Source organism: Piliocolobus tephrosceles, chromosome 6 (assembly GCF_002776525.5).
Source record: "Piliocolobus tephrosceles isolate RC106 chromosome 6, ASM277652v3, whole genome shotgun sequence".
In the NCBI taxonomy this organism is placed as follows: Eukaryota; Metazoa; Chordata; class Mammalia; order Primates; family Cercopithecidae; genus Piliocolobus; species Piliocolobus tephrosceles.
The window spans coordinates 136,351,661-136,364,885 of NC_045439.1; the positions used below are offsets into that span (position 1 = coordinate 136,351,661).

The window sequence follows — 13,225 nt, forward strand, 5'->3', positions numbered from 1 at the left end:
GCTCCACCTCCCGGGCCTCATAAAACCCAAATGGCTTTTGTCCTTCCCAGAAAGGAGCGAGATTTTGCCTATGTTGATGGGGTTCATGCTGAGGTCTGCCGGGTCTCTGTGTCTAGGCCTCTGCAGAGGGCTAGTTTTCAGTTTACAGTGACCCCACCAAAAAGATGAACAGAAAAAGCACTGAAGTAAGGATGAGAAGACCTGGGTGGACATTCTACCAGGAAGCTATGAGGCTTCATGCAGGGTTTTGGCCTCAGTTTTACGACATACAATGGGGATAATGACTTCTGCTTTGGTCCAACCCACATGATTTTTCAGAGGTTTTTGTGACATTATAGATGCACAACGACTTCATTAACTAAAAGCCCTCTACAGGCATTAAGGATTTAATCCAACAAACATTTATTGAGCAACTGCTGTGTGCTATGCACCACGCCTAGTGCTGTGATGGATACAGATGAATAAAACACAGTCCCTGCCCTTGGCGAGCTTACAGTCTAAGAACAGTCATAGGACAAGTGCACAAATAACTATAATACAAGGCAGAATATGGTAAGTGCCATGAGAAAGGTACAAATAAAGTGCTACGGTGGTTCCGCAGAGGGAGAGATCCCAGTGGTTGGTAGATTAGGGAGGGCTTCATGAAGGATGTGGTTTCCGCATGGGCTTTGAAGGGAAGAAAAGGGAGCATTCCAGGGGATGGGAACAGCAAGACCAAAGGCACAGAGACAGTAAAATGCAGGCACCCTTTCCAGGAAAAACAACTCTCCTAGGCTGACCAGGGGAGGGTGGAAAGGAAGAGTGGGGCCTTATCTGGTGGTCTGTAATGTCAGAATAGAGAATTGTACATTTGTTCATGGGCCGGGGAACTTTTAAAGGTTTGTGTGCAACGGGAGAGAAAAATCACTGTGCATGTTCAGGGTGGACTGGACAATGTGTCAGCGTGCACAGAGGTAATCTGGGAGATGAGACTGTTGCTGAAGTAGTCCACATGACAAGTAAAGAGGCGAGGTTAGAGTTAGTGGGAAGAATTAGCAAGGCAGGACATGGGAGAATAGTTGAAGATAACGTCAGCATCTCAGACTGGGTGGCTGATGGGATCACCGGTCTTTTAGTAGAAAATGGAGGAATTGTGGGGGAAGGGGACACAGATGATCCACTTGGCTTCTGAGGTGTTGAGTTGATGGTGCTGCCGTGGGAGCAGATGGGGTGAGTATCCCCCGAGCAGGTACAATCCCAGCCTAGAGCTCAGGAGAGGGCTGGGTTGCAGAGAGGGGTTGGGGCAGGGGCAGCTTAGGGAGGTGCAGCCCAGTCTGAAGGCAGGTGGGAGGTTGCTGATGGAGAGTGCAGAGGGACCCAGGAGAGGATGCCAGTGTAAGGCATGTCCATGTGGTGGGGCAAGGAGAAGAGAGGGGGATACTGGTCAGATCTACCTTGATTCCTTTGTCAATCAAAGCAGGGGTGTCAATAAATAAATCATAAATAAATAAATAAATACATATATAAATAAATACATGGCTGAGAGGGATTGGGAAAGAAGGAGTTAAAAAACACAAGAACGTGGCATTCTGGGTGCCGAGGGGCCAGGGAGCGTCCAGGAGGGGTCGCTGCAGAGCCAAGTGGCCTGGAGAACTGGGAGGTGAGAGGGGCAACGTAGAGGCGCTGGGACACTGCTGCCAGGAGCTGGGAGGAAGCTGAGAGGCATCAAGAGGAAGGGCAGCCGTGGGTGCTGGAGGCCCTTCCCGGGGCTGGTGGAGGTAAGGGAAGAGGCTGCAGGAGCCAGTCCAGGTGGAGTGAGCGTGTGCTAATGGGCAGAGGCGACAGAGGTGGAGGAGAGAGGGTAAGGGTGTACAGGAAACGTAACTGGTGGGACGATGTTTTCTCAGAAAGGGAAAGGAGAAGAGAAGAGATTTTAAGGGGAGATCTCATTTCAGAAGGCTCCGTCTCTTCCATGAAGTAGAATGATGGGGGCCCGTTGGGGCTTGAGGCGAATGGAGGTCAGAACCACTAGGGTGGCTGATGGCGGGTGAACCGGGCATCTGACAGGTGGCAGGAGGTGACAGAGGGGTGCCTGTCAGCAGTGAGGGCCAGCTGAGGCTGGAGGCCCATTCTCCCGGGATGCCTGTGACTCTGCAGTTACAGCAGCGGATCTGGGGGTCGGGTACAGGCTGTGTGACTCCCTGGGGCCACCCAAGGCCAGCTGACCCACACCAGGAACTGCAGTGGAGGCTCAAATTGAACTCCGAATGGGCAGGGAAGGACAATTGGCCCCTGACTGTGCATGCCCAGATGGAGAAGGGCAATGAGCCAGGGAAAGCCACGGCCCCTGGAGCTCCGCCATCACATGGCCAGGCCATTTTGGCAGTGCAGGACTCAAGCCAAGTTGGGGAACAGCGCACATGCTGATTGTCCTGGGGTCTCTAACCTTTCTCCAGAGAGAACCTGAAGGCAGGGTGGAAGGACTCGTTGCTCTCCAGCTCACATCAGCTTCAAATTTAGGAGCCATGACTAAGATAGGCAGAAAGAAAACCATGTTCTGGTCCCCCAAAGAGTTCTGGCCCTTCGACTCCCCTGCAAATGGATGGTGGGGTGCTGGCTTGGTGGATAGAGCTCAGGGCCAACTCCAGAACCTGACACGTGGGTTCCCCGCTTACCATGAAACACTCTGGAATCCACTGAGGCCCTGCTGGAAATTCTACCTGCTCCCCAGGACACTTCAAGCTTTAGAAATTAAATGTCTTCTAGGGTCTTTGAGATCCTCAAGATGAAAGGCTCTGGAGACATATAAAATATGGTACTAATTATTTCCACCGCCTGTGAGGAGTTCGAAACCACTCAGTTCCCACAGAGGCTATTAGGGCTGTTGCTTTTTAAAATATTCATTTTATAATGCAAATCCCCAATCACAGACTTCAAGCAACAACAAGGGAAAATGCAGAGATACATCACCTTCCTCACGGTTTTGGGCTGGAGTGTTCTTGTGTACTGCCGCCTCCACTCCCTTCCCGTCAACCATTAATTTAGAGCCAAGGTCCTGTTCTGCATTGCTGTTGATTAATTACATCCGGTCTCATATGCTTAGGAGCAGGTCTTGATTACTTTTCTTAACTCCCTTCACCTTCAAGATAGTAGTTTTTTACTTATCTTTCAAATATGTTTTAAAACACTGCTATTCATCAGGTGAAGGAATACGACTAACAATCAAGTCGGCTATTTCTCTACATGAGACCTGTGGTTCCAGCTCCTAAGTTGTAGGCATTGAGCCTAGATTTCCCTGGGAGATTATGTCCACTACTTGGAACTGCATTTGGCTTCGGGTATTTTTTTTTTTAATCTTAAATATTAATCTCAATAGGGGGAAAAGGATTTTGCCAAATTCTAAAATTGCTTCTGTGAGAAGAGGGGTGCCCAGAGGTGGGGTGGACATTGGAACCTCTCTCTGCAGAGTTGAAAACCTCAGTGTTGAAGCTTGGTGTGGGCTAGTGTGACCATCAGGGTAGGAAAGTGACAAGAAAGTGACATTGACACAGCAGTCTGGCTGCAAAGGCCCCGCAGAGTGTGGAATGCAGAAGGCAAACAGAGAGTGGTTGCAGGGACATGGAGCTAGATGCTGAACATTCTTTCAGGTCTCACACTCTGGGGCTCTGTGAGGCACCCAAAAAGGCAATCATATGTATTTTAAGAAGGATGGCATTTATCTTGACAGCACCCTTTCAAGCTCTCATTGTGGCTTCCCTGGTGGCAGAGGGGACAGTGCAGTCCCTCGTGACATTCTAACAGGGTGAGACAGAGACTAACCCAGAGGGTGAAATCCCAGGGTCTCTTTCTCCTCGGTGGACTTACATTGCTTTAAAAAACACCCAAAGCAACTAGATTTTAGACACTCTCCTGCCTTATTCTAGTGGGCCCTTAGCAGGAGGTCTTGATTTTTCAAAAACATGATTTTGAACATTACTCCTCTTCGGTGTCGTCTGCTTGCTTCACCCAAAGCTCTTGGTGGTTCTTGCTAGGCCAGAACATCAACCATCCATTGTGTCTCCTCCAGCCTTCTCTCTGTAGTCATGGAGGCCTGTCTGAAATGTGTGAGTCAGTCATGTTGTCCCTTGGGCAGTCAAACTCTAAGTTCTTGGAACGAGGCCCTCTGTGCAGATGGGGCCTCTGCTGCTTGGCTTCCTTGTGCTCCTTTGTCTGGTTGAACTCTCCAACCTCTCTCTCCTCTGTGAATAGCACCCACTTTAGACTGGGTCAAGTGTCCCCTCTGGGCCTCGGCTCTCCCCGAATCCACATATCCCAGAGGCCTGGGGTAGCTGACAACAGGTGGCTCTCCATTCATCCATGAGCCCAAAGATCCCTCCAAGCCAGGAGGCAGTTTGTCATCCAAAGTCATGGGACTGGCTTCTTTTCATGTCAAGTCCTTCCACCCCCAAAGATGGATTGAGTCTCAATCTGGTTCAGGTGGGTTCTCCACACCTTCTTCCTGTGGCCTATCTGCCTAATGCTAGATGAACACCACACAGTTATAAATACTCAGGTCAATATATATATGCAGGTATAGATATATATATTCTGGTCACTGTTTTACACTTTAACAAAGAAAACCACTAGCCTGCTTGTTCTATTGTTTGTGCCACCCCGACTCCCATCTGCCTGTGGTGTAGCTGGCAGGAAATGTGAGCCACTGAGTCCCATGGGGTGCCCACCCTACGTGGCCCCATCACACTGGCCGACAGTCAGTTTCAAAGCCCCCTGCTCATGTAGGCTCTTGAGGGCCTTAAACTCCAAGGGCATGGTGTGGGGGCTGGCCTGGGAGGTGTAGCCATACTTGAGGCTGTCATAATAGTGGTACTTGACTGGGTTCTGGTTCTGATCCAGCGGAAAGGGCCAGAAGCCATAGAGGTAGATTTGGTTGCAGAAACGTGTGGCCAGGGTATACATCAAGAGGCCGGTGGTGGGTCTTTTGATGTGGACTTTGTTGGTCAGCCAGTATCTGGAAAAAAGAACAAGTAGGAAAAAAAAAAAAAGAAACATGGGTTTGTGAGTCATCCCTTCCAGGAAGACAAACATTTTATCCTGCCCAGAAGCCTGCCTTCTACCACTCCAGGAATCATAGGGACTGATCCAGCCACACATCCCTGGTTCCCTCCACAGAGGACTGACAAGCACATGAAGCAACTGAACTGTTCCTGAGCCTGGGTGCGGTCACAGGCATAAGTTTATGAAATTCTCAAAACAAACCTGCTGTGGGTACAGATACAGAAATGGGGCTCTGAGGTGAAAAGTGGCTTGCACAAGTTACCTGGGTAGAAAGGGGCAGCCCTTGACTTGAACTCAGGCCTGTGGACAGCTCAAGCAGGAGTTGGCAACCTTTTTCTGTAAGGGGATAGATGATCAATATTTTTGGCTTTTGGGCCACAATGATCCCAATACTACTTGACCATTGTGTAGCTGTAGCATGAAAGGGCCACAGACAACACACACGGGTGTGGCCAGGCTTGGCCCTCGAGCAGCAGTTTGCTGACCTCTGAGAAAACACTGGCTCTTGCGTGGTGCCTGCTGCCTTTCTGAGGGTCGCATGGGGTGTCCCCTTGCAGATCTGCATTCCTGACTCCGTCCTTGCCTCCTGAGCGTCTTCGGATTTCCTTGCTGTCCCTGCCGCAGGACTCCCTCTCTGATACCCATCTCTGACTGCGGGTGAAAACCCTGGGGGCCCTGGACACTGGTTTGCCTTGCCAGGCAGGGTTCTGCCCACTCTCTTTCTTCTAAAGACCGCTCACTACATCTTGGTGTATCCACTTCTGAAACAGAGTCCCTGCTTCCTGCCTCAAGTCCTCTGTCAACGGGTTATAAGAGGAAACACAGAGAAGTGAAGAGAGCAGGGTGCAGGGTGCACCTTAGCCAAGAATGCAGTGAGGAAGAGACTATGTCCATTCCACGGACTAGGAAACAGGCTCAGAGAGGGTAAGTAACTCAAGACCCAAGTGTTAGTGACAGTTCGGCCACCAACTATCTGTATGCCTTTGAGCAAGCCACATCTCTCTGCTGAACCTAATGTTCCACATTTATGCACTGATGACGCACAGTCTAGGTGATCTCTAAGATATCCTCCAGGTCCCAACATTCCAAGAAAATCTAGAATTTTCTCCCAAAGTGGGAAAACATCCATTCTACTTGACATCGTCTTACTTTCCATCACAGTTATTCTCCCTCTGGGACTCAGAACGCATGCTCCTGTGTGGTCAACTGTCTTTATTTCTAGTAAAAGCTTCCACTTACCCTAGGCTGGATCCCTTAAAAGGCAATGCGTATGCCTTGGTGGGAAGACATTTTCCTTACCACAAATTTCTTACCATTGTGTCTCTAGACCAGACACAATTCACATCTTTCTGTCCTCAAGCAAACTCCATGGCTTCCCTCCCTAACTAAAACAAAGGCCAGCATGGTTTCTGTTGACATCTCTGCAGAGATGCATGTGACTGTATTATCAAACTCACCCATTAAATTCCGGCCAGAAGTAAAGATATGTTAAAGAAAACATTTACATATTACTGAAAGATGAAACCGTTTAATATGATTCAGTGCTTTTAGCTGAAATGTTGGGGTGGAGGGACAGGTTTTCTAGAAGCCCAAACACTTCTTTGTTTTTGCAAAATTGTTCCTTTTACAGCTCATAAAAGGAAACCCAAAAAACAGCCCAGAGTGTCAACCTTAAATCCTTTTTGTTTGTGTGTTTGTAGGAGGTGTTAGCCTGTGAATCAGACGAGGTTATAGATTACCAATAATCTATGTAAGTTCAGTGAGTCACCTAATCATGTAACATTTGATGAAATAAAACGCATTTCGAGAATCCTCATTCTCACATCCCCCCATCCCGACTACGGGGCTGGGGTGACTTGAATCTCCCCTTCGACATTGCTGATGAAGGCTGTGGTCCTAGGTGGCCAGAATCAGAGTGAACACGATTCTCCCGGGCACGGCAGGAGCCTCCTGGGTGGCCCCTAGACAATCGCAGTTGTTTCATAACCCTGTCCTTTGAAGACCCCTTTCCTCGCACTTTCTCTGATTTCATCCTGTCTGTGCCAAGAAACTTCCTGGCAGCTGAATTTTCCAACTGGAAACCCGAGAGAGGGACAAAGGCAGACACAGAACAGGGCAATGGCTCTGGCTGATAACGGCAAACACAGTGCAGTTGAAAAATAACAGAAGCAAGTGTTTGTGGACACTGAGATCTTCGTCATTTCTTCCCCGTGCTCTCTCTCAGAAGTCTCTGCGGGGGCAGCCCATCACCGTGATCTGTCCTCTACCTAGTGGCCCCCCAGGCATTTCTCCGAAATCTCTCCCTGCTCCATATACAATCCAAGTTCCATAGTTCAGAAAGTCTGCAAGACCTGGCCCCTGCCACCCGCCGGCATCAGCTCCCACCAATACTTGCACCCTCCCCAGAAGGTCTGGCCCGTAGATACCACAGCACTGTGCTGTTTCCTAGTGCCTCAGATCGAGACTCCTTTGAGCTTTCACCTATCTCTGAGTTGTGCTAAGTATGTCCCTCTGGGCACCCATTGAGACCTGCGTGCCAGGGGTTGAGGTGTGCATGCCTGCCTTACCCACTGAGCTGTGGGGTCCTGGAAAGTTATCTCTCCTGCTGTCTCTGTGCTAAGGCTCATGACAGCTGAAGAAGTGGATGGTTATTTTAGTATGGGAAAGGATGCTTCCCAGAAGAGGCATGTGTGTTTGGCGCTTTTTCCTCTTATATTTGTGATACCGGGGAACACAGCCAATTTTCTATGGGGTGGGTAGAGGGCTGGGGTGGGGTGGTACCAGTCTCCAAGAAGTTCTGGGAATGTGAGGGGCAGACTGTGGGTGGGGTGTCCCCCTGGCTATGTACAGAACTGGTGCCACTCTCAAGAACTCCCAAGATGCCTTGGAGTTTTTAAGAGGCTATGTTGTGATCAGGGTTATTAGATAACTGGCCCATGTCTCCACTTTGCTCTGAGCTCTGGGCTAAATGTCTCATTTGAATGGCCCATTTCATGCCCCTTTCTCTCTCTCCAAACCTTCCTAACCACACTCCACAGCGTCTCCCTTCCCTCTGTATCACCCAGCTGAGATCTGGGCCTCTCTCAGCATCTTACCCTCACCTACCACTTTACAGGGTGTCCTCCACTCAGGCCCACACTTCGGACCCAGGTTCCACACAGGGCATGAGGACTGAGCAACCCGCCCAGATGGCAAGGTGTAGAGCCAGGTCCTCCTTTCAGGCCTTCTGACCCCAAGTCCTTGTTCTTTCACCTTCATGAAGCAGACCCAACAGATAGGTGGGTGGTTAGGAATGTGGTTGGTCTAATGGGATTGTCCTGGGACTACCCCACATGGCCATCTGCTTAGTCATCAGCTAATATGTAGGAGGCAGGAGGGACGGTGCTGGTTCGGGGATATTTGATGCTGAGCTTGGGGTTTGCTGGATAAGGAGCCCTTGCCTAGACCACCTCAGCACCATCTATGCTCAATTGGAAGCCCAAGCTAAGCTTGGGAGGCTCTGAGGGGCAAAAGCAGGGGGACTGTAAAGAGGAGAAGAATCCCAGAAGGGCAGCAGCTGATGCTGGGATCCTCCCACACACCCCTGCAAAGTATTCATGCACCTTGGCTAAACTACGTCCCGTAATGGGGAGCTCACCCCCTCCTAAACTAGCCTATTGCATTTTCAGCTCTAATGCAGAAGTTCTTAACCTACGCTGCACACTGGAATCACCTGGAGCCTTAAAAGCTGCCTGGATCTCACTATCATGTGTGGCCTAGACCCTGGGATTCTCACAGCCTCCCCTAGTAATTCAAATGTGCAGCTATGCCTAAGAACTCCTGTGATGACTGGTAGGTGGTTCTGCCAAAAGGACCCAAGAATGAGATATATTTAGAGAAAAAGAAGAAGTGTCAGGACTATAGTCAAAGAGTTTTAAAGGTGATTGGGACTGAGGAACTCAGTTCAGCAGCCTTGCAGGGGATGTGACTGAGTGAGCAGGGATTTGGGGCATGTGTAAGAAAAACGAACACCCAGCCTCAGTGTTGTGAAGGCAATAGGGAATGGTAAGGACTGGGGCATCGTGACAGGCAGCCAGTCTTACTGTTGTTGAGTATGGTGGTCCCAGATCTTCAGTTTTTTTTTTTGAGTATTAGAAATCAGGATTTTTATGCAAATTCTCCAAATTTTTAAATGTTGGCAACTAATTAAAATTTTACTTTGAGAGGCTGAGGTGGGCGGATCACCTGAGGCCAGGAGTTGGCTTGGCCAACATGGTGAAACCCCGTCTCTACTAAAAAAAAAAAATTAGCTGGGCATGGTGGCACGCACCTGTAATCCCAGCTACTTGGGAGGCTGAGGCAGGAGAATCGCTTGAACCTGGGAGGCGGAAGTTGCAGTGAGACAAGACACGCCATTGTCTTCCAGCCTGGGTGACAAGAGCGAGACTCCATCTCAAAAACAAAACAACACCATGAGCCTTACTGGGTGATCCCACAGGCCATGTCTGTGTGGTGAATGCATAGGCCTCCGAAACTGAACTTGTCCTCTTCTGTCATTTTAGAGAGGAACACGTGGGAGTCTGCTGTGACTTGCTTGAGAAGAGACAAGCTTCTCAAATGGCTGGTTAGACAGCCATTTTGGATAAAACACGGGTCTGAGGCTCCTGATTCTTGAGCATTTTTCACCCCATGGCAACTCCCCAGGCTAGGAATAAGCTGGCTGCAGCTGTGGGCTGACATTACCCAGGGATCGTGGAGCCACCATGGTGTCCCTGCATGAAACAGCCCCCTGATGTTTACTTCCTAAGTGAATTCAAGCCCTAACACAGGCCAGATAAACAATGGTTTGTTTATTTTCTGATAGCAAGGTCTTAGTAGGGGAAGGCTTTCAGAAATGAATTTCTTTTCAGGCCATCAATGCTATGCCCAGAAAGGAGGATACAGGAATCGAATCAGCGATGAAACGTCCAAGTGGCCCATAGGTGCTTCTGAGGTTACTCAGGCCTCTGCTGGGCCTCCACACGTGCTGGGTGCTCCCCTAGATGCCTTTCCCCACTGATCCCTGTGGTGAACTCTCTTTCCCACCTCCAGAAACTAAGCACGTGCATCCTATCTTCCTGGAAATATTCCCTTTGTTCTACTGTCACCTACCCAGTCAGACCGAGTTAACCACCTCCAGCTGATTACCATCAGCTTTGTTTCTACTTCTCTTATTGTGCTTAGCAACCGAGGCTGAAAATTCATTACCGTGCTATTTCATGGCACTTCCTCCTATCAAGGCGCAGATCAACACTCCTTTGCACTTTTGCCCTGTCTCTGGGCAGCTGTGGTCACCTGCACACCAGTGTCTTCCCCTGGCTACAGTCTTATGCATTGTGCACACTAGCCTTTCCTGCTGAGCTGTGGGCTCCTGGGAAGGTCGTTGGTCCTGCTGCCTCTGTGCTAAGGGCCTTGAGAACCATGACTGCAGAAGAAGTGAATGGTCATTTTAGAGTTGGAAGGGATGCTTTCCAGAAGAGGAACATGAAACTGTACTGTGGTCTCCCCAAGCGCAGGGACCACACCTTACACCCCTTTGTAGTAGGATTCAAAGGCGTCTTGCTCAGTGCGTGCTGGGTCCAAAGAACTGTTGCAGAGACAGCAGCACTCAACAAACATCTCCCGGCTTCTCTGGTAACTGGGCTGGGGTCAAGTGACTAGTTCTGGCCCGATAGGCTGCGACAAAAACAATGTGTCCTTTCTTGGTTGGTGTTCGAGAGCAGGCTCCTCCCACTTGCTCTTCCCCTGCCTTGGAGAACTTCAAAGTCTCCTGGTCAGAAGATGTCAGCCTAAGATGGAAGAATCGTAGGTCCCCGAATCGCTGATTGGAAGAGAGCCCCTGCCAGCTCACATCACAGTTTGTGAGAGTGAGAAATAAACTTCTGTTGTGCTAAAGTGCTGGAGTCTCAGGGTGTGTTACTGTAGCATAGCCTAGGATTGATCATCCTGACTTCTGTTGCACTCAGCAAACATTTGACTCAAATGGAATTGAAAAATGGGAAGATGTAGGTAAGAAGAAAGGAGGAAGCCAGCAGTCCATGCAGCTTAGTAACTGCGGCCAGTTGGGACGGGAATAGAAACGTCCAGCCTCTCAGATCTGGGGCCAGGCTTTTCACCCAGAATTGCTAACTGGAAAAGGTGTTAGCAAATGAGGCTCCGGGATGAATCCAGAGCTCAGTGGCACAGAGGGACCCATTTATTTCCGATTCTGCCTCCATGGGTAAACAAGAACTCCTGAGCGATGTCTGACAGGGACACGGGAGCGCCACTTAACGGGCAGCTTGTAATAGAAGCTGACTGAGTTACACAGGAACAAATCACTCTCGATTTCCTTTCTCTCTCCTCCGTTGCTCTGGCCAATTTAGAGATTGTGTGCATGGCCGACTTGTAGACTATTCCTTTCCTTACGATAACAGCTGGGTGTTAAAACACAAACTAATTAATTTTGCCTTCCCAAATGAGGTTAGCTGGGTGCATCCGGGACGTTGTATTGACAATGCACCTTTAATATCCCAGTCTTGAGATTTTAATTAGAAGGCAAAGTAATCTCAAAGAAGGCAGTAATTATTTTTCAAATTGGCTACCCCAATTGCTATGACAATTAAGCACTGTATTTTATGAGCATGGACAGCAATCAATGAGGATCGCCAAAATCATCTCCAAAGCACATTTGTCTTTTTCCCTGGGTTCCTGGGCTGGGTACGTGGAAAGAATAGTGGCTGTCACTGTTGGAAAAGGGGACCAAGAGGGCTTTCTCCAAGAAGCTAAAAGCACTATGGGATAAAGCCGATGATGTCCCTAAGAAGCAGGAATGCCTCACAGGTGGTCATCAAGGGAGACTCAGTGATGCTTTGTGCAAGATCAGCAGCAAAGCGGGGAACAGAACTTTCAGGCTCCTGGTCTCCTGTCCTCTGCATTGGCAGCCTCAGCCCTGATCCAGGGGCCCTATAGCCCACGGCTGTCCTTTCCTTGGGAACACTGTTGAGGGCTCTGGTGTGTTGCAGGATATCTCAGAATGAGACGCCATCTCTGCAGTATTGGCGAGCTGAGGCTTTCGTCTCAGAATTTGGAGCTGTTGGAAAGGTTGGTCAAGTCATGAGGATGCTGAGTCTAATTCCAGATCCCCAGGCCTCCGTGCCTGCCTAAGCCAACACTCTTGCTCAAGTAAGCCAGGCTAGCCTCAAATATGGACATGCCACTGAAAACTCTCAAATGACTCCCTGAGTCCACAGGATAAAACCTGATGGCCTCCATTGGGCTTGTGAGGCCCTTGGGATCTGGGCCTGCACATCTCTCCCAGTACCCCGTGTGCACAGCCACATTGTCATGAGGAACATCTTGGTTTCTTCCACGACACCTCCTATGTGGTCCTGGCTAGCAGTCCCTTCTTAAGGTCTTGGCTTTGAAGCCACTTCCTGCAGGAAGCCTCCTGGACCTCCCTGGATGGTTTTGTGTTCGGTATGTTGTTCTTCCCCTATCACAGCACCTATCACGCTATCCTGGAATTACTTGTCTACCTGTCTTTTCCTTCTCTACAGTTTTAAATTCTAAAAGCAAGTGGGCTGACTTCCTGCTTCTGTATAACTCCAGATCCTAGCATGGCACATGAATAAAGTGGGCAGTTCACAAATCTTTAATAAAGCAGTGAATGAAAAGCAGCAAGCAGAGGCTAGAGGCTCATTCTGGGGACATTATCAGGAGAGATAAATTACCCCAGCTTCACTGCAAGCCCTTCTTGGCAGCTGCCAGGACTGCACATGGGAAAGGCAGGCTCACACCATCCTAGACAGCAAGTTACCAAAAGAAAGGAGAAAAGTGTGGCACTGGGGGTTTTTTGGCAGGCCCTGCCGGGAGTGGTGAGACTGCTGCTCATGGCCAGGTATCAACTCTGTTCCCTGTGGCCCAGCAGGGGCTCCAGCAAGACCATTTCTTGGGGGCTTAAGCCTTCTGGCTGGATTCTGGAGTTTCAATTGACGCCACTCCAAAGAAACAATTATATTCAATCTCATTCATAATCAAAGAAATCCAATTTCAAAAAACAATCAGATACCATTCTTCACTGGATTGGTAAATATAACTAATGTTGATAATACACCTATTGGTGAGGTTAAGAGAAAACAGGTATTTTCAATAATTGTAGGTGAGGGTGTGAATCAATACCTACCTCTAGGGA

General features: G+C 49.2%; 1 protein-coding gene across 2 annotated transcripts in view; it reads right to left on the bottom strand.

Annotated features, from left to right (window-relative positions):
* Positions 1-378: 378 nt before the first annotated feature.
* The window catches only part of ST8SIA2 (ST8 alpha-N-acetyl-neuraminide alpha-2,8-sialyltransferase 2), a 75,043-nt gene continuing 62,196 nt past the window's right edge, over positions 379-13,225 (bottom strand). The window contains exon 5 of one of the 2 annotated variants that reach the window (XM_023220834.1): positions 379-4,987. In XM_023220834.1, coding sequence (XP_023076602.1) covers positions 4,702-4,987 — 286 coding nt within the window. In that variant the 3' untranslated portion in view covers positions 379-4,701. The remainder of the gene's footprint in view (positions 4,988-13,225) is intronic. The other variant, XM_023220833.1, reaches the window with a different exon arrangement.